Below are 25,769 nucleotides of genomic sequence, written 5' to 3' on the forward strand. Positions count from 1 at the left end.
AGCCCTTTAAATTTCCAATCGAATGTGCCCTTTTTCAAGCTTCTACGACAAAGCTTTTAATAAAAACCTTATATGTCCCCAGGGTATAGCTTATAGCCCTTGCCCTGAGGGCTCTGAGAAGGGTCATCATCCTCAAAGACCTAATTTCCAGAACTTTCAACTGCGCTGAACAAAATGGCTATCACAAAATTCTGATTGGATGTGTTTGGATAAATGGTGGGCGTGGAAGGGGTTTTAGTTGCCTTGCAATCACTTTCGACTCTTAAAAAGGGCATGAATCTAACTCCTGTAGTGTGTAGACCAGTATATGAAATAGATAGCTATCCTAATAAAAAAAAAATTGAGTGAATGAAAGGATTAAATTGCGCAATTACTGGATACCTGAACTGTCATCTGAGAAATTTATTCAACAGAAATTTCCTTTCAACAACACGTTTTGTGGATTTTTTTGGGGGTAGTCAATCACCCCCCTTGCGAGTAAGTCTCGTTTAATGATGTTTAAAAAAAAATTGAGTTCGGGCATCTCGCCAAATTATATAATGAATATTCCAGTATCCCAGACCAAGTTCGACCGAGCTAATTAGCTCCAAAATGAAAGATTAGACCGACTACTTAGTAAGCAGGGTGATTTAATAACTGCAGTTAACAATTTGTCTTCTGAAATACAGGAGTTAAAGATTGAGGCTTTAGAAAGAGATAGAAAAATAGCCGAATTAGAAAGGTCACTTGAAGAGCGAAAGCAGAAGAACTCGTTGCTCGAGCGTCAAATGCTACTAATTGAAGTGAAAGAAAAAAGTTCGAATTGATCATACACGGCTCACCGACGGATATTAATCCGAATCAATCCCTTGAAGCTCACGTAAAAGATCTACTTAGGAAAACCTTAAAAATTGAGTCATCTGTGTCAATTAACAAATGTTATCGCTTAGGAGGAAAAACTGTCAATATAACGAATAGACAACGTAATCAAAGTCAGTCACGTAAACCGGCAGTTAATCCAGTGCTAATTAGGCTCAGGAATGAACCTGAAGCTTCTCTAGTTATGCAAAACGTATCCAAGCTTAAGGGCTCTGGAATAAAAATTTGCACGGACCTTCCTCCATCACTTAACGCTTTACGCACAGGATTCCTCACTAAAGCAAAAGAGATGAAGGAGTCTGGAATGATTATTGCTTCTCGGGTGAAAAATAAAGGAACCCATGTATGGCTTGAGATAAAAAAAAATGGCCCGGTGATATGGGAGAGAGCTGACCAATAAGTGAATAGGATAGTAGTAATTTGAGTTTATATTTATAAGATATTGTGGAGTATTTTGTTTATTTTGTGTTTAGTGCTCTAGTTGTTAAGTTAGTTGATAATTTATGATTTTTTGAGGATTATGATTATACTGGATGGTTACAATGCCACCAGTATTGGGGGTGTAAGGTACGGGGGTCACCACTTATTTGTGCAAAAATGGCGCAAAATTGTTGCTATGCCACTTACTCGAGGGGGAGAACCCCTTGTCGGCCCAAATGTTAGTGGGATTCCCGCGCTTCCCCTAACGTTTCAGTATCTATCGGGTATCTCAGTGCCCGATTTACAATATACCCTGCCTTAGGGCACGATAGTGTGATCGAATGGTCCCAGGGGCCACTTTAAGGCCAAGGGTTAACGGTAATATTTCTAACTATCTCCTTGGAGTGTGGTGGGTGGATTTTCCAGCCAACCCAAAGGCTTACTAATTACTGTTAAATAATCCCCAACTGCGCAATTAATGCCTCGTGGCTTGTTTCACAACCAACGCAATTAAAGAAGGAAATAAAATGGCGCGACCAAAATTAAAGGAAAATTAATAATTATTACTAGGGGAAAAGAGAATAATTAAGGGATCAAAAGAAAAGAATCTGGGAAGGGCATTTATCTGAAACAAACTAGGACCAATGGTCCTACCACCTCCCTCCTAAGATAAATGGCCGCTACTCCGGTTGATTGGCTGGAAACTCAGACAAAAAATAAATAACACCAAACTCAAAATCACCAAAATTATATCTTCTCTTCTTTCTTCCACCAGTGCCTGTACTTCCACTGCTTGGCTTAGGATTCGTCGTCATCCACACGTCTCTACCGTAGAACCACCATTATTTTTATCGTATGGCATCCGTATTTGGTTTTGAAAGTTAAAGTCCCCAAGACTCGTAGAAAATGATCGTGCGCAGCACAGTCAAAAATACAAATTTTCTCGCCCTCACGAACTTACATTTGAGAGGAGCAGAGAATCAGTTCCTGGCACATTCGATGATACCAGCCATCATGAAAAATTGGCTGCACTAGCCTCTTAATTTCCATCTGTGTAAACAGCCCCACATCTCAATTAAACTGTAAATTGCCCCTTGTCATAATTTCAAATAATCTAAGGCCAAAAATATAAAGGCCAGTGACAACGATAGGGGTACAGGGAAATGAAGTAAAATTTTGAGCGAACCATGAATCGCTTTTTTTCTGGGTCCCATCCCCTAAAATAATCGAATGAATAATGCCCGGCGATGAGGGATGAAGTTAATATTGAAAACTAGAAAGCCAAGGCTTTAGTAAAGGGATCACAACTTGTCCGCCAGTTGTGCATTGAGGAAAAGGGCTATCTTTCACGTCTTCCCGCAGGAGATCTTCCCCCAAGGGATTCCTCCCCCTCATAAAGGGACAAACCCTCTTTTGAGTTGATGAGACCAATATCAGTTTTCTTCCCAAATTTCTTCGATCCAACCCAAAATTCAATACCTTTCAATCTTTCCGTAACCAGTTGTTGACAAGTCAATTCTATGTCATGATTATCTGTAGTTTCTCTTAATATGTCATGGGTCTTCTCCTCCCTCCTAAGTTTTTTCGTCTTATTGTAATTTCGTTATTTTCCCAGTGGGCCTTGGACCTCTTTGTCCCCCCTATTATTTATGTTAGCTAGGCACAGCCCAGATAATTTTTTATTTTTCGCCACTGCAGGCTTTATCTCCAAATTTTGTCTCTGTTTTGCATTTATTTGTTCTTTTTCACTTTTCTCAATTTTTCCATGGCGCAAAATAATAAATCATCGTTATATCTGATTTTGACTACATTGATCACCATCTTTGACTGCATTACTTCATTGTAGCTTCGTTAAATATTTCTTTTCTCCTTTTTAGTTTTCTTTTCTTTTACCTCAGCAACAAATATTTCGTTATCAAATGGGAACTGAACTCCGACATTTGGTTTTTCATATTGTACTAAAATTTCTTGATGTTTCCAAGGAAAAGCGCGTACAATAAATTTCGTCACCTTTTTCTCTGGTACAATTAGTGTTTCATTTTGGCATGTACTTGTTAGCGTCTCATATTCATTAAAAGTGTTCTCAAGTTTTCTATTTTCTGTAAAGATATCTCCAAAGTCTCCTCCTACTAAAACATCCACTGCTAGCGTAGGTACTAAGCCTACTTTTATCGTGTTTCTTTGGATTGTACCGTCGTTCCTTGCAATTTCTATTCTAACCCGAGTAGACGGTCATTGGTGCTTATCTCCATAATAACACACTGTTTTAATATTATTTTTATGGTCTATTTCCGTCTTTTTAATTAGGTCCATTCGCACAAAAGTTTGCTCACTCCCTGAGTCAATTACCATTTCGGTCAATTTTCCGTTTAATTTTCCTCCTATTTTTTGTGATTTCACAAACTCGTCAATGTTTCCTTCATTATGGGCTATAGCCCAATTTGTTCTTGTATAGGTTTGTTTCTCATCTTTATTATGGCGATTTTTAGAAAAAGGCTCCGAGGAATCAAATTTTACCAGATTATCAATATTTTGAGTATCAAGCATTTCATTTTACCGACAGGGTGGTACAGCCTCCCAATTTGTTTTATGGGCCGGTCCACCTCCCCGCCTTGTCAACGAAGTAGAATGATTTTCCGTTTTAGCATTTAATGTGTAATAAATGTCTGATAATCTCTCACTCATTGACATTCCCTTATGTGCTTCAATTTTTTCCATACGAGCCTCATGATATATTTCATTGGCTTGTCTATCTTTTTCAATTTTTTCCATACGGGCCTGATGACGTATTTCATTGTTTTGACCATCTTTTTCAATTTTGTCTATACAGGCCTGATGAAGTATTTCATTTGCTTGACTATCTTGTTCAATTTGATCTATCTCATCCTGTAATTTTTTCCTATACTCTAGGTACTTTCTCTCAAAGGCCTCCATATTAATCTTTCTTTCTATTTTCCTACTTTTTATATGGGCTTCACTCACCCTTCTCGGTCTTGAGTCTATCTTGTTTCTGTCAGAAATTATTTCAAAATTCCGTCTGTCATTATTTCTTCTTAATTCATTTTCTGAATTCATTTGTTCCATATCTGTATTATCTCTATCCCGCAATTCAGCTTCATTTGGCACAGCCTCTGAGGAGTGAGTTCGTCTTGTTTTTTCACATATTATTTCTTCCTTGTTTATTTCGTACCCCCTTATTTTACTGCGTATACTTAATTTCCGATTATTTTATCTCTTATTCAATTAGTCAATCTTGGCAAGTTCAACAATTGGTACATTTAAAAACTATAATACGCAATTACTATTGTTTATATTAGCTCCGTGTAATGAGATTCAAAAATTTTTCAAATAACCGGAATATCTAGACTTCATTCGTGATTAACGACTTCTTTCACAACAAGCAGTTTTACGCGAGTGAAATATATCTCCGAAAAACGAATTAACAGGGGTTGGACGAAAAAGTAAAACCGCGTGAATATTCCACTAGTGAAGTAGCTGGACTAAACTCAAACAGGGGAACTATCCTGTAAAACAAATCACGTATCCTTCCTGGATACTCGTACTTCAAATATAATCTCCTCCTGGGCAGATTACTCAATAAGACAGGTGCCTCCCACCTTCCTTGGCCAATGTGCGCACGAACTGACAAATTCTCCTAATTTGCCGTCCTCAATACTCTTTTCACTCAATACTCAATTCACTCAAATAATAACCCAACTTTCAACTTTTTCTTATCTGTCCTTAAACCCTGTAATACTTTTCAATACGGAGATTCCCCCACTGTAAACTCAACTCATTAATTTCACGTTCGTCTTTTTCATATTTTTCTAATAAGGCACAGCCCATTATAGACCTTCATAATTCTATTAATTGATTCCGTATTGTTTTTCTCTCTATATAAAATCACAATGGGCTACTCTGTAGGTTGAATTAATTTATCTCTTCGAAAGCGCGGAATTCTTTTACTATCAGGTTTACTGATAGGACCTTTTCTTGCTGCCACCACTATTATTCTGGTTGGTTACAATGCCACCAGTATTGGGGGTGTAAAGTACGGGGGTCACCACTTAGTTGTGCAAAAATGGCGCAAAAATGTTGCTATGCCACTTACTCGAGGGGGAGAACCCCTTGTCGGCCCAAATGTTAGTGGGATTCCCGCACTTCCCCTAACGGTTCCGTATCTATCGGGTATGTCAGTGCCCGATTTACAATATATCCTGCCTTAGGGTACGATAGCGTGATCGAGTGGTCCCAGGGGCCATTTTAAGGCCAAGGGTTACCGGTATTATTTCTAACTATCTCCTTGGACTCTACCTAGGCTAAAAAGTCAAAGATTATATAGTATAAAAAATCTTACTGTATTCAGTCACGCTACAAAAGGAACTAAAAATCACACTTTCAATTTTCCCCCAGTTTGCTCACCACGTGCCTGCGGTGGGTGGATTTTTCCAGCCAATCCAAAGGCTTACTAATTACTGTTAAATCATCCCCAACTGTGCAATTAATGCCTCGTGGTTTGTTTCACAAACTACGCAATTAAAGAAGGAAATAAAATGGCGCGACCAAAATTAAAGGAAAATTAATAATTATTACTAGGGGAAAAGAGAATAATTAAGGGATCAAAAGAAAAAAATCTGGGAAGGGCATTTATCTGAAACAAACTAGGACCAAAGGTCCTAACAATTATGATTATCTTATTGTCGGAGGCCCGTTCGCAAAAGTATCATAATGTGTTTTATGTGGTTTTTTCTTACTTTTTTTTTTGTTATCAAAACTGTTATATTGAATTTCCTTACTTTGTGCCACACTATTCCTGATCTTTCCTATATAAGGTTTTCATGTTATAAATTTCTAGTTTTTTGTTTATGTTTGTCTCTTTCAGATGAAGTTCTGGTTTCAATTGTGTCTCCTTTGACTCTCCGTATGGTTGGTAAGTCACTTTTTGTCAATAAGTGTACCCAGCATCGAGATAATGGATGATAGACTTGGTAATTTCGAGGAGCTCCCCCTAGATTTAAGTAAAATATTTGAGAATTTATGTAAAGATGACGATGTTTTTGATATGATGGTTCATTCTATCCCAAAAAATAAATATCTACTCCCTACCCAAGTTTTAAATAAAGGCGCCTATACTAGAATAACATTTTTGAACTGTCGCGGGTTACTAAATATTTTTGATCGAATATCCTTGTTTATTTCTCACCATAATATAGATGTCTTTGCCTCTTGTGAAACATTTTTAAATGATTCGACAAAAACATTTATTAATAAACAGGATAATACTTTTTTTTCATAAGAATCGGATTAATAAAAAACAGGGAGGGGTAGTTTTTTTTATTAAATCAACAATTCAGTCAGATCTGGTGAGTGAATTTGATTGCCTATATCTTGAAATGGTGTTTGAATTTTTGGCAGTTAAAATAGATGTAAATGGCATGAAAATTTTGTGTTGTGTTTTTTCCCGGCCTCCAAGTTCTCTGGCTTCAAAATTCGTGGAACTTCTTGATGATTTCATGCTCATTGCTTCGAAAAAGTATCCAAAAATAGTTATCATGGGTGACTTTAATATTGATTTATCTAATTCTAATAATTAAGCGGTAATTTCCACAGACTCTATTCTGACGGGGCTTATTTGTTAGCAGTTTGTTTATCCCGTGGTATCTTACCAGCTTATGGACCCTCAACAATAATAACGAAAGATTCTGCTTCCCTTATTCATAATTTGTTTACAAATCTGGAACTAAAGTCTAGTGATGTGGTTATTGAAGATTTTTCAGACCATTTGATGCTTGTGCCCAACCTTCACTTGATTACAAAGTTTAATAGGCCTACTAAAAGAAAAATGAGAATGACTAATAGAAACTCCTTAAGTAAACTTAAAGTATTGCTTTCTTCAAGTGATTTTTCTTCTTGTTTAGAATCTTCGGACCCTGATTTTGCTGCTGAATTTTTTGTGAATCAGTTTAAACGTTGTTTCAATAATGCTTTCCCTCTCCGCCAAATATCAAGAAGAAATAGTATAAGGCCGATTAAGCCTTGGATATATCCTGGATTGCTGGTATCAATAAAAAATAAGAATCTGTTATATAAGGCATACCTAATCCATCCATCTGAAGTTAAATTAGCTGAATTTTGCAGATAAAAAAATTATTTAACAAAAATTTTAAGATTAGCAAAAAGTCATTACTTCACCGAAGCATTTGTTGAAGCAGAAGGGTCCCCCAAGAAGACATGGGAAATAATTAATAAGTGCTTAGGAAAGCATAAGACCCATGATCTTCCTGATGAATTAATAGCTGAAGATAGAACTAAACTTGCTACAGGGAAAGTAGAAGTTGTCAATGCATTAAATATACACTTCTCAAAAATTGGCGAGAAAACCGCGTCAACTGCTGGAAACAACCTGGCCCGTCATCTGGATAATGAAACTGGAGAGGACTTTCAATCATATCTACCCCCGTCTTACAATTGCTCAATGTTTTTTACTCCTGTAACCCCAGATGAACTTTTACTTACAACAAACCTTTTAAAGAATGGATCTTCGGAAGGGATTGATGGGTCATCGACTATTCTGATTAAGTGCATAGCACCAAATATTGTAATCCCGCTTTCCCATGTGTTCAACCTCTGTTTTAAAACCGGAAGATTTCCTTCTTGTTTCAAGTATGCAAGAATTATCTCTTTGTATAAAAGAGGAGACCCGAAGAGCCCAACAAACTATCGGCACATTTCAGTCCTGTCTACATTTGGGAAGTTGATCGAAAAGTGTCTATATAACCGTATAGTCAGCTTTTTAATGTAATCTAAAGTCTTTAGTTCGATGCCATTTGAGTTCCAGAATTCTCACTCTACTGAGCATGCTATTATGGCAATGACTCAGTTTGTTCATGACGCCCTCGACAAATTTTTATTGACAGTCCTGCTACAATTTTTATTGACATTAAAAAGGCATTTGATACGATTTGCCATAAAATATTGCATACTAAACTTGATAACTGCGGCATAAGAGGCCCAGTTAATGACTTAGTAATGTCATACCTAAAAAACCGAAATCAGTATGTAGGCGGAGACGATACTTCTTCCTCATCAGTATCTCACTCTCAGTCAGTTGGAGTCGCACAAGGCCCTATTTTGGGTCCACTCCTATTTCTTATCTATGTTAATGATATCAGTAATAGCATCAAAGATATTGGCCTCAACACATTATTCGCCGATGACACGGCATGCAATGTCAGCAGCCCCGACTCTAGATCTTTGAAGCTTAGATTGGAATCAGCAATGAAGAGGCTTATCTTATGGTTTTCGAGAAATAAATTGACTATTAATTGTACTAAGACAAAATTCATCATCTTCTCTTGTACTGGGAAAACAACACTGGAAATTATGATGATTAATATTCAAGGCCTACCCATTGAAATTGAAAGAGTTGATGATATTAAGTATCTCGGGATAATACTGGATTCAAGTTTATCATTTAAAAGCCATGCAATTTATCTTCGAATGAAACTGGCAAGAAATATTGGAATGATGAATCATCTGAAATTTTTTCTGCCGTTTTTTGCCCTGAAATCTCTTTATCCTTCTCTAGTGCATTCATATATAAATTACTGTCCCATTATTTTTTTGAATACTTTTAAAACTCATATTCTTCCTCTTCAGAGGCAACAAAATAAAGCTCTGCGTCTATTGAAAAATTGCCTGCATAGCCCGTTTTCTTACCCTGGTAAATCGTCAACAAAAAGTATGTATCAAATTTTAGATATCCTTCCACTAGATCTTTTCCCTTCATTCCATTCTGTTCTTTATATGATTAAACACGTTCAAGGTCTTTTGCCTGAGTATTTTTATTTGCATAATAATTTTTTTCAGGATGATAATCAGGTTTTGCATGCATATTGGACCCGTGGCAGTTCTGTTGTCTGTCAAGGCTTTAACAAGAGAAGTTTCATAGTTTTGTTGATTTGAATAAATCATTGGTTAATAATAAAATTAGATTAATGAATCACTTAATCAGTAATTATTAATTTGATTTATTTTCTGGGGTGGATGCTCCTCATTTCACTTTATTTATTTGGTTATTTTGGTTTTATGCGGATTTTTTTGTTGTTACCATACGGAGAGTTGAAGAGCAATCTTTTTATTACAGTATCTGGAGATAGTATTATTTATTTATTGTTGAATGTATATAAACCCACACACGAGTTATTCTCACTGTGGGTCATTAATTTGATAGTTTTGTCAAAACATTTTTTATTGATTAATAAAGAACTTGAACTTGAACTAGCCATTCCAATTTCCAATCGAATGAGCACCTTTTTAAGTTTCTACGACAACGCTTTCTATGAAAACCATATATGCCCCCAGGACATAACTTATAACCCTTGCACTCAGGGCTGTTGTGGTGGGGGGGGGTCACCCTCAAAGACCTAATTTTCAGAACTTTCAACTAAGTTGAACAAAATGGCTATTTCAAAATTTTGATTGGATGTGTTTGGGGAAAAGGTGGGCGTGAGAGGGGGGTTAGTTGCCTTCCAATCACTTTCGACTACTAAAAAGGGCACTAGGCCTTTGAATGTCCAATCAAATGAGCCTTTTTTGAAGTTTCTACGACAACGCTTTCTATAAAAATCTTATACGCCTCCAGGCAAAAACTTACAATCCTTGCCCTGATCCTTGCACTGTAGGGGAGTGTCCACCTCAAAAACATAATTTCTATCTGGAAATCAATTACGCTGAACAAAATATCTATCTCAAAATTTCGATTGGAATTTGGGGAAATGGTGGGCTTGGAAGGCGTATTAGTTGCCTTACAACCATCTTCGATTATTTAAAGGACACTAGCCACTCCAATTTCCACTCGAATGATCCCTTTTCAAAGTTTCTACGACAACTTCTTCGATACGAAGTGCCCTGGTCTAAAACCAAAAAAAAAAAAAAAAATACATTGTACAAACATTGTTCTTTACTTAGGCAGCGCTATTGCGCTGCCTATGATGACGTCATAACATACCGATATCATCAGAGCTAACGTCATAGTATATATCGTTTTTCTATTTACGTCCTATATGGCTCTAATAAAACTATGACGACATTTATTATAATAATAATATAATAATATTTATTTATAGCCCAAAAAATACAATGAAAAACTATGGAGTAAAAAAAAACAATAAACACACAACTCTATAATAAAACATAAATAAATTAACTCAACTCAAGAAATATCCAAAGAAGGTAAAACACACCAGTAATTTGCTGAGTTTCAAAACATAGATCCGCAGATATTTCTTTCAGTCCCGAGGGCGCATCAACAATGTCAAATTTAGAAACGATTCTATGGTTCCGGTACCACCAAGGCAAACGCAGCAGACATTTACAATACTTAAAATATCCTGAGCATATTTTCTTTACTGAGCGTATTTTCTTTACTTGACAATTTACTGAGCCAAGCTTTCAAGTAGCATAATAAGTGAACTAGTAAGTAAATCCGCAAATTTATTGCATTGAAAATATTCAAACATAATGAGAAAATCTCTCAAACTCCTAAAAACCGCTAAAAATGAGCGTTAATCGTAAAAGGATTTGTTACGGAAGGATTTTTTTGGGATGGGGGGGGGGGGTGTACAACAAAAACTTTAAAAAACGAATTATTTTTTTTTAATTCACCAAATAGCGTGTTGGTTAAATAGTTACTTTTCTTCGCTACCGCTTGATTAGCACCTACTTCAATAGCACCCCCTAGTTTGAAAGCAGGCGAAAGATACGCCCGTTTTGAAAAGCTTAGAAAACACTACGCTTTTTCAGCCCTTTAAGTTTTAGGTCCCTGAAGCTCCTTAATGTAGGTCAGATAAGAGATTACCAAGCTGCAGTATTTTTGTTTCAGTGTAAGAATGGTTTAACCCTAGATGTTTTTAAGAATTTTTAACGAAATAAATAGTGACTTGCATAATTATGGAACTAGGCAAAGTGATAATATGGTTGTTGCTTGGCGTCGTGGTACCAGGTCTTCATTTTCAATAAAACACCTGGGTCCATCAGTATGGAATGAGCTACCATTGATCATTAGAGCGGCGGAACATGTACCTCAGTTTAAAAAGAATTTAAAACATTATTTTTGGGGGGGGAGGGGAATTTGTTAAGTTTTATTATGGCTGGTAGATTGGGTAGGGGAGGAAGAGGAGCTGAAGAGGTAAGGGTGGGCTGGGAACGTAAAGGTGGGTAGGGGCTAAGGTAAGGTTGGCAGGGTGAGGGAGGGGAGAGGAAGTTGAGTATAATGAGTGATGGAGACTGGATTGGTTATTATTATTTTTCTTTTATATTTTATTTATATATTATCATTTTTAATTCAGTTATTTATTTATTTTTCTATTATTTTTTTTATTATTATTATTTATTATTATTATTTATATATATATATATATATATATATATATATATATATATATATATATATATATATATATATATATATATATATATATGTATAGGATATAGTTTATCTATTTTTGGTTTATTTATAATAGTTTTAATTAAATAGTTGAGGTTTATGTAAATAGTTGAGTTATTAGGTAAGTAGTTATGTGGAGTTTCACTCGATCGCAAACCTTCATAGGTTTTTTCCAGCGTGAAAGTGTTATTTAATTTATCTATTGTCTTATGAATGTGATTAATAAACTTATGAACTTAAAAATAACCTAAAAGGAAAAAAAATATGCACATTTAATGTAATGGTATTCAATTTTCCAGTTCGATATATAAGGGTTATATGCTAAAATAACTTATGTTAAAAATCAGTAATGAATACTATCTTGAAATACGGATGTTATCTTTGTTTTAAGGTATGATGGTATATAGCTAAATTATTCCGGATTAAGGTTGGGTTTTCTGTATTCCATTAACAGCCATAATTACATAGAAAACAAAATTCCCTCACTAGGTGACATAATGTCCCCAAATAACGTGAAATTAAATACTTAAGTATTTACTTCTCAATCATAGCCCGTCTCAAGTTCCATTTGGCAAAGTTCCACAGCACTTTCAAGTTCCATTTGGTCATTCATATTAATTGTTTGTTTGTTTAATATAATTTCATAGTATTGTTTGTTTTAAGTTATATTCATTGTTTAGTTTTATTTCTGCCTATTTTCAGTTTTAGCATACCCTTTTCATTTCTCTTAAAACTTTTTTTTGATCTTTTTTAACTAACAAATTACAACATAAATATATTACTTGATTTCTTCTCTCTTTAACGTTGAACCTACTTATTTTCATGCATTCCAAAATTTTATTTTTAGTTTATTGATGCCAGGACATTAGAGTAAAAAATTTACCAGTCACCAAGCGCTAAGTCAATAAAGTCTAAGTGTAATATAAGTATTTCCGCGGAAAGCACAATTGGACACTTACTAAAACCACAAAAGCAGTCATATATGCTTACAGAGATGCGGAGGGGGCCTTTGGATCTACCCCTGAGCTCCAAGAATTTATACAAGTTTCACCGTAGTTCCCAATGATTTCAATTAATTCACCTATTGCTCTCAATATCTTAGATCCCCCCTCCCCCAATAAAACAATTTTTTTATGTGCTTAAGTCTTTTTGAAGAAACTACGAATACTTCGTTTGGTTCTAGGCACAATAACGTACGGCGAAATTATTTGGAACCAAAATTAAGCTTTTTCTTTATTTTATTAATAGTACTAATTTTTTGAAACTTTGATTTTGTTCACTAAAGGTGACAAGGTTTTCGCAGCAAATTTTTTTCGCTAAAAGTTCCTTTCACATGTTTACATAACATAGATTAAAAACTTTCGACTAATAGATGGCATTTTGACATAATCAGAGTGACTAAGCGGAATCCAGTACTCTATATTTTCTAGCCATTTATATTTTATCTAGCCATGGATATACAATATTACTCAAAATCTCTATATATACATCTTGAGTATGGAAAACGCACGGTACCATCTGTATTCTCTCTATTCTAGAAATCGCTCAAGATATGTCCCTGTCTTAGTCATTTTATTAAATAAAAAATAGACAATATTTCAACTGAAAGTAAGGAGTAAAAATTTGACTTTTTGTCCCAGTCCTTTAAGGACGACTCCTGAAATACAAGGACCGTTAAATTTTAATAAAAAGTGTTTTTAAAGAATTTTGAGACTTCAGCTTGAAGAGCGAGGTAACAGGCAGCCCTAACATGTGGAATTCTTTTTGCTGATTTAAAATGTTAATGTTGCTCCTTACTTTCAGTTGAAAAGCTTGTTTTTTGTTTAAATCATAAAAGAACCGAGAACAAGCAAAACTTATCTAGCCTCCAATTGACGCCGCTTTTTGCATGATCGGTGGCTTACCTAATTCTCAGGGTTAGTATCAAAGGGGGAGTGTAAAATATGTGTAAACAAAATCGAGTGAAATTTTGGCCGCTGTCCATCCTTACCCGAATATAAAGACCCTAAAATCCCCCATAAACTGGATATTGCTAATACCACAGGTAAATAATTGCAATACTTCAATTGTATTATGTATTTTTTTTTTATTATGGATTATGCCAAATTGTATTATATCACATAAAAATATATCAATCGTTTCCTAGAGGACTAAGAAGAAGTCGTCTGGGAGCCGAAACTAGGAGAGAGATAGTGCCAGAGTTTAGATTTTATTTTGTTTATGAATGTTTATATTTCTGATTTTTTTTATAAATTTTTATCTTTTCATTTGTTTTAAATTTATAACCACACTTGCAATTGTTCATGCTTGATGTAACGTGTAATGCAGTTACATCGATGAAGATTTTCTTCAGAACAAAACGTTTGCGAAATAAACCACCTCAGCATCGTATGAGCTAAGTCCAGCAAAAAAAAAAAAAAATAAAAACACTATATTGTAGATAACATAGACAGGTGTTTAAACCATTAATTGAGGGGGAGGGGAATCAGAACATTTTTTCTTCATTGGAGGGCTCCTGATCATAATAAAATAAAGAATTTACTACGTTATTATAATGTTTTTTTGTTATCTCATTCCTAAAGGCACATTGCTAAACTTAATTTATTGTTATCAAAATTATTTTTATCGAGTTTCGTTTACTATTAACCCGGGTCATTTCTTACTTACAGTTCGGCATTTGTGTTCTACATCGAACGGAGAAGATAATGAAACTAAAATCTGACTTAAGCTAAAAACTAAGACAAATAGGTAACAAAAGTTAAGTTCGTGGGCCACCAAAAAGGAAATGCGAATATTAAAATGATTATTAAAGCTCCTATTTTTACAGCTCATTTTACGGCAGTTATTAAAATCGAACTGGTGACAAGCTCAAATTACTAAAATCCAAGTTGCCTAATTTAAACAGGGTTGTCATTTGGATATTTGTTGGACTCTGTGCCTATTTCTACTTAAAAGCAAAAGAAATATATTCCGGCTTGGCCCTAGTCCTATAAACTGGGTTGCCAAGGTATAAGGTCAGGTAGAAGCAGACTACACATCTGGGAGAAGTATACTTTTTTCACATAACGTTTCAAGCTTTACAAGCTAGGAGGGGCATAGCGAAAGAGTGTTGACTCCCCTCCACCTCGTGTACATTATGGGAACGCCAAGTGTTCAGCACTACTCTGCAACGCTTGGCCCAGCTCCATCATCCTTGGCAAAGTCCCCAAACGCTTAGCAGAGTTCCGTCACGCTTGGCACGTGCCACCTGTTGTACATGATTTCTGAGAGAGAGCAACCCATCGGGGTGTATTAAGAGATTACATACACCTTGTTGGACCTAAATTTGGGCTGTACATCCATTCTTGAAGGCTTTGTTGAGGCAAGCTAACTGGGATGAGACTTCATGCTAACTGGGATGAGACTTCAAGAGTCTCACCCCAAGACACCCTTTTTTCATTAGGCTTCATTGAGACTTCAAGATACCCTTTTTTCATTAGGCCTATCTAATAATTACCTTTTCCAACCACCAAATATGGCCATCTCTCAATTTCAACCAAGTTCCAGTATAAAAGACATAAATACTCATAGGTACTGTCATATGTCTTATATCCTAGCACTGTAACTTCATCAAGTACCCTGAACGTATTTCAATTCTGCATACTAATGAAACATTATTCAATGACACACTTCCAGATATTATATCTTTCAGTTGTTTTCTAGGTATATATAATTTTGAATAGGATAAATAACGTGTTCATCTGCATAAGCTGGTATAATAGAACAACATTTCACTGAAACACACATTGCAGAGCAATTATATTATTTTAATCGGTATTTTTGGAAGACTTGTGAATTAGCTACAAAACTTACATAAATAATTGTTTCTTCGTTTTAAATAGACGTACCGATTGTGTCTTCTTAACCATTGAATTGATATTAATTTTTTTATTTTATCATATAAAATTCATTTGCTATTTTAAATTAGCTAGAATGCATACTTCTGTAAAAATGAGCTTGGAGAAAAGCTCAATTCTTTGTTGTCTATCATTCTTTCTCCATAAAATGCGACATCATAAAGCAAATTAATTTAAATTAATTAAACATGGCTATCGATCAAATATATATGGTACAAATTTGCAAGCCAATATTTAAAAACCAGCAAATAAATTCTCAGTAGGATTTTTTATGTTTTGTAGCTAACGAAAATGAAATTTCTAATGAAATTTCTCAGAAGTCTGTATTTTAAAAGGTAGAGAGGTAAAAATATAGGTAAAATGTGCTGAGATTAAAATGTCAATGAATAGCCAGTAATTAATAAGAAGAAAAGTTTTAAACCCACAATAATGAAAAATATTTAATAATCCTTCAGACAAGATTCTGAAGGTAATTTCAACACAATCACAAACTATTTGCTTATCTCATTCCTAAGGGCGCATTGCTTCACTTTATTTATTGTTATCAAAACTTTTCTATGAAGCTTTGGTTACTATTAGCACGAGTCGCTCCTTACTTTCATTTTGTTACTATGAACTATTTGATTTGTAACTTACATATTTGGCAGAATGTAAAGAAAACAAAATTAAAAAAGGTTAAACTGTAGCGTATTCAAAAATGATTTTTTTTTTTTTTCCAATGAAAATATAAAGAAACAGCATTCTCCAATGAAAAAAAATTCTTCAAAATATAGAGAAGGAGGGGGGATATAAATTGGAGGAGAAAATGCCCCCTTCTCCCGGCCACGCTAATTGGCACCCCTACACAATGTTCCCTAAGCATAATAGAATAATGTTAAATAGCAAACCAAAACGTACCTTTCTTATTTGCCATCTGATTGATGTGTTACATCCAAATACTACCCTTTATTTTTTGAAATGTCCATAATATGAATAATGACTCAATTCCGCGTAAACTAAGAAATGGTTATACATCACCAATTGCTTTTCTTTTCTCATAATTATGTGCACGATTTCTTAGAAAATTGGAAGTTTCAAATACCTTGTGGTAGCGTAGTGGATAATACCGTGCCTGTTGATTGCAGGTTCTATGGTTCAATCTCACGTGTCACAAGGAATTTCCAAAGGTAATACCAAACATACAATTTATTTCCCTTTCAATTAATTTTTCTACATAATTTTCTTGTGTAATTTGTAATGCGATTCTTGTCATATAAATAAATAACATAAGTTTTTGATTTTACACCATATTTTAAACATTTAGATTTTACTTACTTTACGTAAGGCTGAAGATGTAAGGTAAAAATCAAAGATTTTGTAGTAACGAACTGTAAGTAAGGAGCGACCCAGGTTATAGCAAATGAAACCCGATAAAAAGGACTACGATAACTGAAATAAAGTGAAGCACTGTCCATTCAGGAATGTTTCTGCTTGTTTTGAAGTTGCCTTCTTAATTTCTTTTGAATGAGCTTTGAATAGTCTTCGTTCATGTGCTTCCAAAATTATTTTCCATATTTTTTCCCTGTTTTCACTTACTGGCCATTTATTGACATTTTAATCTCAGCACATTGTACCTATATTTTTACCATTCCATCTTTTGGAATTTCTATTAAATAAAAATAAAAAACAAGTTTTTTTTTGAATGAAAGCAAGGAGCAACATTAATACTTAAAACGAACAGAAATTATTCTGTTTATGATGGGACTGCCCCTTCCTCTAACCTCGCTCTTTACGCTGAAGTTTTAAAGCTCTGTAGTCTTTACTGAAGAGTCAGGACAAACTTTAGTGAAAAGAGTGAAGGTTGAGGAAGGGGCAGCCCCCTCATAAACAGAATAATTTCTGTTCGTCTTAAGTCTTAGTGCTGCTCCTTACTTTCAGTTGAAAAACCTTTTTTTATATAATTTCTGAATATTTTCAAATCATGTCAGGAAATTCCCGTCCCTCCCCAATGTAAAATTTCTGCTGGAAAATTCCCCCAGAAACTTTCCTCCCCGTGGAAAATTCTCCCCCTCCCCGCAGAAAATTGCCCAAAACAATTTCTGTATATTGTCCAATAAGAAATACTATACGTGAACAATATAGGAGACTGCGCAACTTACAGCCGTTTCTTCGGGGACTATGAAAGGTCATGTCATCACCAAAAGCACAGTTATTGGACCTTTCAGCTAACCTGAATAAAATGGCTCGAAAATTTTAAATGCGTTAAAATTTTGACTAGATATATAATGGGGGAAAAAGCGTGGGAGGGGGGCTAGGTGCCTTCAAATCCTTTCGGTTACTTAAAAAGAACAATAGAACTTTAGATCGTACCCCCCCCCCCAAAAAAAATTACAAATGAACATGCATTCATGATGTTACTTCTGCCAAAAATACAAAATGAACTTAAAACCTCCACGGTTGGGTTTACATATATGCTAATTCTGATGTTATGATTTTTTAAGATCAATTTGCTTTTTGGAGGTGTGATCACTCCTTTTTCAATTTGATTTTTTGTTATGATGGTATATATTGTTCCAGGAAGTCCTGAAATTTAAAATCTCATTTTTACTCTTATCAAATGACTATTATCCAACAATTTAGTGCATTTTCACAAATATTTTCCTAGGAGAGACGGGACTGGTCCTTGGACCGATTCTACGAGGCAGATCCCTAATTCCTCCTTTCTGCATGTAGATGTTTTTCACACGCGTACTGTTATACAAGGTATGAACTTCGAAATTACCTAAATACAATTGGTGATGATAATTGGTATGGTAAATTTCCTACACACAGATCAAAATATGGTAAACCTGTTTTGAGTGCATCTCTTATTTTTATTTCTAGTTTTGACTGCACTGGGGTGCCTTGAACTCTCTTCTGCAATTCTGGAACCATTCGAGGATGTACTTTACAGGTTATTACTTATAAGACCAAAGTTAGTAGCATTCAAAATATCACTCTCCCACCGATCACTTTCGACTATTAAACATGAAACTAGCCCTTTCAATTTCCAATCGAATGAGCCCTTTTTGAAGTTTCTACGACAACGCTTTCTACAAAAACCTTATATGCCCCAGAGCATAACTTACAACCTTTGCCCTGCGGACAGTGGGGGGGGGGGGGGTTGTCATCCTCAAAGACATAATTTCCAGACTTTAAGAAATAATTTTCAGACCTTTCAACTACATTGGGCAAAATGGCTATCCAAAATTGTCTTCAAACACTTCCTCTGGAAGCATGCAGCATATCAATTTTCCAAACCACCGGCGTTTTAGACCTGTAATTAAAAAATGTCAAAGGGAAAACACCTATACAGGGTACTGGAACCTCTCTGATAAGTCCTTATTGATAAAATATTGTCATGTTGTTGTATTCTTTATACATTTCAATTTTGGAATGTATTTTGCATTGGTGCTTTATCTCTTTTGTTCGCAATATTTATTGATCAGGCAGGACCTAGCTTCACCCTCCTTGGCTGCTCGGTAAGTTTTTGGCAGTTTTTTTTTATTCGTGCCCCACATTCGTAAAAGCGTACGCCCTCATTCAAGTCTAAGGTTTTGCAGTAAATTATTCCGTTTTTGGATTCGTTTTATTCTAAAACAATTTTTGATTATTTTGCTGCTATCTTCATTTTGCTTTTTTTCCTTATTTTCCTCTTTTATCAATACTTTTTGTTACATCTTTGCATTTACTTTCTATTTAAGAGTATACGTAATGGTAAGTCTCAAAACAAAACATAAAATGGTACAAGGTGCAATTTACTGCTCTCACATATTGAACCAGTATCAAAAAGATGTTGACTTCAACTCTTTAACAATAACACAAAGTAGGCAACTCTTTAACTCTTCACATTGATCACGCAAAATGGATTCCTTCTTTGTTAAAAGCGTGTAGCAACCTAAAAGAAAAGAAACATATCTAGTCTGTAATGCAAAAATTTTTACAATAAATAAGAATAATAATATAAAAAATTGTAGACTCATTAAGTCATTAAGTCATAGTCATAGTCATTAAGACAAATACCAAAGATAAGATTTATGCCACCAAAGATGAGATCTCTACCATCAAGAAATGTGAACAAACGAAAACAACTAACAGGTAGTACAGATGGTGGAGGGTAAGTTTATGCATTATTTCGATGGGTCATACAGCTAGGTGCACCATTTTGTGATTTGTCAAAACAGGACTAAAATACATGGGATAATCAGCGAACGCGAACAGAGTTTTTGTGCCAGCCTCCACCTTCAGCCAATTCAACTTTAGTGTCAAGATAGTGGGGGACACTTATGCTAATATTCTCCCAAACTTGTTATAAAAAGCAAAGACCGAGAAAGGACACAACGCACCAAGTGACGCCACATGTAAAGTTGTAATTTTTCCTGTCAGAATTTTAATAGAAATTCTGGTTGCAGGAGTCTTGGTATTACATTTTTTTTACGATGTTACGTCAGGAATTTTTACTGTAGGAATTTTCTGAAATTTCTAGGAATTTCCAAAAGAATAGTAACAGCAGGTATAGGGCTTTACCAAAAGAATATTAAAGGCATTGATCATTAGAATCAATATTTATTGTAAAAAGTCTGTCTAATAGACAAGAAGCCCAAAGCATTAAGATCAGTGACCAATAATCCGTTCTGTGAATACATCAATCAATCAGTATGAAACATAAATTTTGTAAAAATTTGACGTTAAACTTATAAAAAAAAGAAGATGATTCGGGTGAAATTATAGCAACAAGAGTGATGTACATTGCAATACTACAGAATTTAGCATTTCCTATGAATAGACAATACTAATGTGAAGAAAATACTTGAATTAGACTTGCCTATTAGGTATATCTTTTTACAGGCCAAGATGACAATATTTCCTTAGGATTGATATTGAAACTTTATACTATCTTATAGGGTATGTTTATTATTTTTCATCAATATTTAGTGCAATACATGGACTCGATAAACCAGGGTTTAAGATAAGGGAAACTATACTGTCATCTATTTCAATAAAATATGCCTGTGTCGTTTTTCCCAACTTCATACTATACATAGACAAAATCCAAGACAAATGGCCTAATTCATTCAACCAAGATGACTTAACTTAAACCACTTTCTATCGATAGGCTTTTCGAAAACATTTGTAAGTCAGGAAAAAAAAATCCGGGAGCAAAGACTTTGGATCCTAAATTAAAAAAATTACTGATAAATCTGACAGCAAGTAAGAAAGTGTTTAAGAACCAGATGGAAACTTTTTAAGCAACCTCATAAAGTGATATGCAGCCCAGATCAGTAATGCGTAACATACTATATGCGTAGGAGAGCAACGGCCAGCAAAAGCTTGTCTAAAATTCTTTATCGATTTTTTTTTTAACTCCAACATAAAATAAAAACTCCAATTTGTATTTTAAATGCTTCGAAGTGCATTTTCATCCATCAGGGTTGTTCAATCTTAAAGGGGATGCAAGGGCAGAATGGTCCTTACTTTTGCCGTATGTGTGGTGATATGACGAGACTGCGGGTCAGATAATGGTGAGTGAGAAGAATTGATGAGCTGCAAGAAGAAGTGTGTGAAGAGAGAAAGTTTAATTAAGGACGGCGTGTTTTGTAAGTCCTGAAAGTTTAAGACGGTTTTTTACGCTAGCAATGGAGCATAGAAATAGACATTTTTAATTGTGTAAGGTTTCTGTTTAAGTAGTGTGAATTAAATTTCTCATTTTGTGACAGCACTTCGGAAAAGCAAACCATACAAAAGGGAAAATGTTGTGCTTTTCTGTCTCTGTTTTCTGTTTATGTAGTGTGAATCGAAATTCTCATTTTGTGACAGCCCTTCGGAAAAGCAAAACATACACCCGGGAAAAAGTGGGTATATTCTATGTATGTTCTCTTTTTATTCAGTGTGTATCTAAATTCTAATTTTGTGACAGCACATCGGAAAAGCAAACCAAACAAAAGGGAAAATGTTGTGATTTTCTGTTTCTGTTTTCTGTTTATGAAGTGTGAATTGAATTTCTCATTTTGCGACAGCCCTTCGGAAAAGCAAACCATACAAAAGGGAAAATGTTGTGCTTTTCTGTTTCTGTTCTCTGTTTATGTAGTGTGAATTGAATTTCTCTTTTTGTGACAGCCCTTCGGAAAATCAAACCATACAAAAGGGAAAATGTTGTGCTTTTCTGATTCTGTTCTCTCTTTATGTAGTGTGAATTGAATTTCTCATTTTGTGACAGCCCTTCGGAAAAGCAAACCATACAAAAGGGAAAATGTTGTGCTTTTCTGTTTCTGTTTTCTGCTTATTTAGTGTGAATTGAATTTCTCATTTTGTGACAGCACTTCGGGAAAGCAAACCACACAAAAGGGAAAATGTTGTGCTTTTCTGTTTCTGTTTATGTAGTGTGAATTGAATTTTTCATTTAGTGACTGCACTTCGGAAAAGCAAACCATACAAAAGTGAAAATGTTGTGCTTTTCTGTTTCTGTTTTCTGTTTATTTAGTGTGAATTGAATTTCTCATTTTTTGACAGCCCTTCGGAAAAGCAAACCATACAAAAGGGAAAATGTTGTGCTTTTCTGTTTCTGTTTATTTAGTGTGAATTGAAATTCTCATTTTGTGACAGCCCTTCGGAAAAGCAAACCATACAAAAGGGAAAATGTTGTGCTTTTCTGATTCTGTTCTCTGTTTATGTAGTGTGAATTGAATTTCTCATTTTGTGACAGCCCTTCGGAAAAGCAAACCATACAAAAGGGAAAATGTTGTGCTTTTCTGATTCTGTTCTCTGTTTATGCAGTGTGAATTGAATTTCTCATTTTGTGACAGCCCTTCGAAAAAGCAAACCATACAAAAGGGAAAATGTTGTGCTTTTCTATTTCTGTTTATGTAGTGTGAATTGAATTTCTAATTTTGTGACAGCCCTTCGGAAAAGCAAAGCACACAAAAGGGAAAATGTTGTGCTTTTCTGTTTCTGTTTATGTAGTGTGAATTGAATTTCTCATTTTGTGACTGCACTTCGGAAAAGTAAAACATACAACGGGGAAAATGTTGTGCTTTTCTGTCTCTGTTTTCTGTTTATGTAGTGTGAATCGAATTTCTCATTTTGTGACAGCCCTTCGGAAAAGCAAACCATACAAAAGGGAAAATGTTGTGCTTTTCTGTTTCTGTTGTGTGTTTATGTAGTGTGAATTTAATTTCTCATTTTGTGACAGCCCTTCGGAAAAGCAAACCATACAAAAGGGAAAATGTTGTGCTTTTCTATTTCTGTTTATTTAGTGTGAATTGAATTTCTCATTTTTTGACAGCCCTTCGGAAAAGCAAACCATACAAAAGGGAAAATGTTGTGCTTTTCTGTTTCTGTTTATGTAGTGTGAATTGAATTTCTCATTTTGTGACTGCACTTCGGAAAAGTAAACCATAAAAAATGGAAAATGTTGTGCTTTTCTGTTTCTGTTCTCTGTTTATGTAGTGTGAATTGAATTTCTCATTTTGTTACAGCCCTTCGGAAAAGCAAACCATACAAAAGGGAAAATGTTGTGCTTTTCTGTTTCTGTTCTCTGTTTATGTAGTGTGAATTGAATTTCTCATTTTGTGACAGCCCTTCGGAAAAGCAAACCATACAAAAGGGAAAATGTTGTGCTTTTCTATTTCTGTTTATTTAGTGTGAATTGAATTTCTCATTTTTTGACAGCCCTTCGGAAAAGCAAACCAAACAAAAGGGAAAATGTTGTGCTTTTCTGTTTCTGTTTATGTAGTGTGAATTGAATTTCTCATTTTGTGACTGCACTTCGGAAAAGTAAAACATACAAAAGGGAAAATGTTGTGCTTTTCTGTTTCTGTTCTCTGTTTATTCAGTGTGAATTGAAATTCTCATTTTGTGACAGCCCTTCGGAAAAGCAAACCATACAAAAGGGAAAATGTTGTGCTTTTCTGTTTCAGTTCTCTGTTTATGCAGTGTGAATTGAATTTCTCATTTTGTGACAGCCCTTCGAAAAAGCAAACCATACAAAAGGGAAAATGTGGTGCTATTCTAACTCTATTCTCTGTTTATGTAGTGTGAATTGAATTTCTCATTTTGTGACAGCCCTTCGGAAAAGCAAACAATACAAAAGGGAAAATGTTGTGCTTTTCTGTTTCTGTTTATGTAGTGTGAATTGAATTTCTCATTTTGTGACAGCCCTTCGGAAAAGCAAACCACACAAAAGGGAAAATGTTGTGCTTTTCTGTTTCTGTTTATGTAGTGTGAATTGAATTTCTCATTTTGTGACTGCACTTCGGAAAAGTAAAACATACAACAGTGAAAATGTTGTGCTTTTCTGTTTCTGTTCTCTGTTTATGTAGTGTAAATTGAATTTCTCTTTTTGTGACAGCCCTTCGGAAAAGCAAACCATACAAAAGGGAAAATGTTCTGCTTTTCTGTTTCTGTTTATGTAGTGTGAATTGAATTTCTCATTTTGTGACAGCCCTTCGGAAAAGCAAACCACACAAAAGGGAAAATGTTGTGCTTTTCTGTTTCTGTTTATGTAGTGTGAATTGAATTTCTCATTTTGTGACTGCACTTTGGTAAAGTAAACCATACAAAAGGGAAAATGTTGTGCTTTTCTGTTTCTGTTCTCTGTTTATGCAGTGTGAATTGAATTTCTCATTTTGTGACAGCCCTTCGGAAAAGCAAACCATACAAAAGGGAAAATGTGGTGCTTTTCTGTTTCTGTTCTCTGTTTATGTCGTGTGAATTGAATTTCTCATTTTGTGACAGCCCTTCGGAAAAGCAAACCATACAAAAGGGAAAATGTTGTGCTTTTCTGTTTCTGTTTATGTAGTGTGAATTGAATTTCTCATTTTGTGACAGCCCTTCGGAAAAGCAAACCACACAAAAGGGAAAATGTTGTGCTTTTCTGTTTCTGTTTATGTAGTGTGAATTGAATTTCTCATTTTGTGACTGCACTTTGGAAAAGTAAAACATACAAAAGGGAAAATGTTGTGCTTTTCTGTCTCTGTTTTCTGTTTATGTAGTGTGAATTGAATTTCTCATTTTGTGACAGCCCTTCGGAAAAGCAAACCATACAAAAGGGAAAATGTTGTGCTTTTCTGTTTCTGTGTATGTAGTGTGAATTGAATTTCTCATTTTGTGACAGCACTTCGGAAAAGCAAACCATACAAAAGGGAAAATGTTGTTCTTTTCTGTTTCTGTTTATGTAGTGTGAATTGAATTTCTCATTTTGTGACTGCACTTCGGAAAAGTAAACCATACAAAAGGGAAAATGTTGTGCTTTTCTGTTTCTGTTTATGTAGTGTGAATTGAATTTCTCATTTTGTGACAGCCCTTCGGAAAAGCAAACCATACAAAAGGGAAAATGTTGTGCTTTTCTTTTTCTGTTTATTTAGTGTGAATTGAATTTCTCATTTTTTGACAGCCCTTCGGAAAAGCAAACCACACAAAAGGGAAAATGTTGTGCTTTTCTGTTTCTGTTTATGTAGTGTGAATTGAATTTCTCATGTTGTGACAGCACTTCGGAAAAGCAAACCACACAAAAGGGAAAATGTTGTGCTTTTCTGTTTCTGTTTATTTTGTGTGAATTGAATTTCTCATTTTGTGACAGCACTTCGGAAAAGCAAACCACACAAAAGGGAAAATGTTGTTCTTTTCTGTTTCTGTTTATGTAGTGTGAATTGAATTTCTCATTTTGTGACTGCACTTCGGAAAAGTAAACCATACAAAAGGGAAAATGTTGTGCTTTTGATTGATGCTTAACTTTAAATTTATTTGAGCATTTTCATGTAAACCAAATATACTTTTAGTTGAAACAACCGTTCCAAAACAACCCAAATTTATAATTACTGGCTTGACTTTTCTTCTTCAAGCCAGAAGTAAGGACTCTGGCAGCTTCACCTCACAAATAAAAAAAAACTATTTTTCTCCACTGTTAATCTAGTTAAGACAGTTAATCTAATTAATCTAGTTAATCTCTTCGTTGTAAATCAATTTTTATGCATAATCATGGCTTAATTTAAATTTGTAAAATTGTTTCAATTTAGAATATCTTTGTAAATTGCGTTGTCTCCCAATCGGGAGGAGTAAAAACAGAGTTTTTTTTTTTAATAAAAATAATTCTGAACATAAAACTCCACATGTTAGTCAAGTAATTGCGGGCA

General features: G+C 34.7%; 1 protein-coding gene across 1 annotated transcript in view; it reads right to left on the reverse strand.

The window, feature by feature from the left end:
• Positions 1 to 19,384: 19,384 nt before the first annotated feature.
• Positions 19,385 to 25,769, reverse strand: part of LOC148947176 (dimethyladenosine transferase) — a 35,366-nt gene continuing 28,981 nt past the window's right edge. The window contains exon 6 of the mRNA XM_089097303.1: positions 19,385 to 19,537. Within this exon, the coding sequence (XP_088953429.1) occupies positions 19,495 to 19,537 (43 nt within the window). The 3' untranslated portion in view covers positions 19,385 to 19,494. The remainder of the gene's footprint in view (positions 19,538 to 25,769) is intronic.

This window comes from Artemia sp. Qi Xiang Cuo, chromosome 11 (genome assembly GCF_049724085.1).
Source record: "Artemia sp. Qi Xiang Cuo chromosome 11, ASM4972408v1, whole genome shotgun sequence".
In the NCBI taxonomy this organism is placed as follows: Eukaryota; Metazoa; Arthropoda; class Branchiopoda; order Anostraca; family Artemiidae; genus Artemia; species Artemia sp. Qi Xiang Cuo.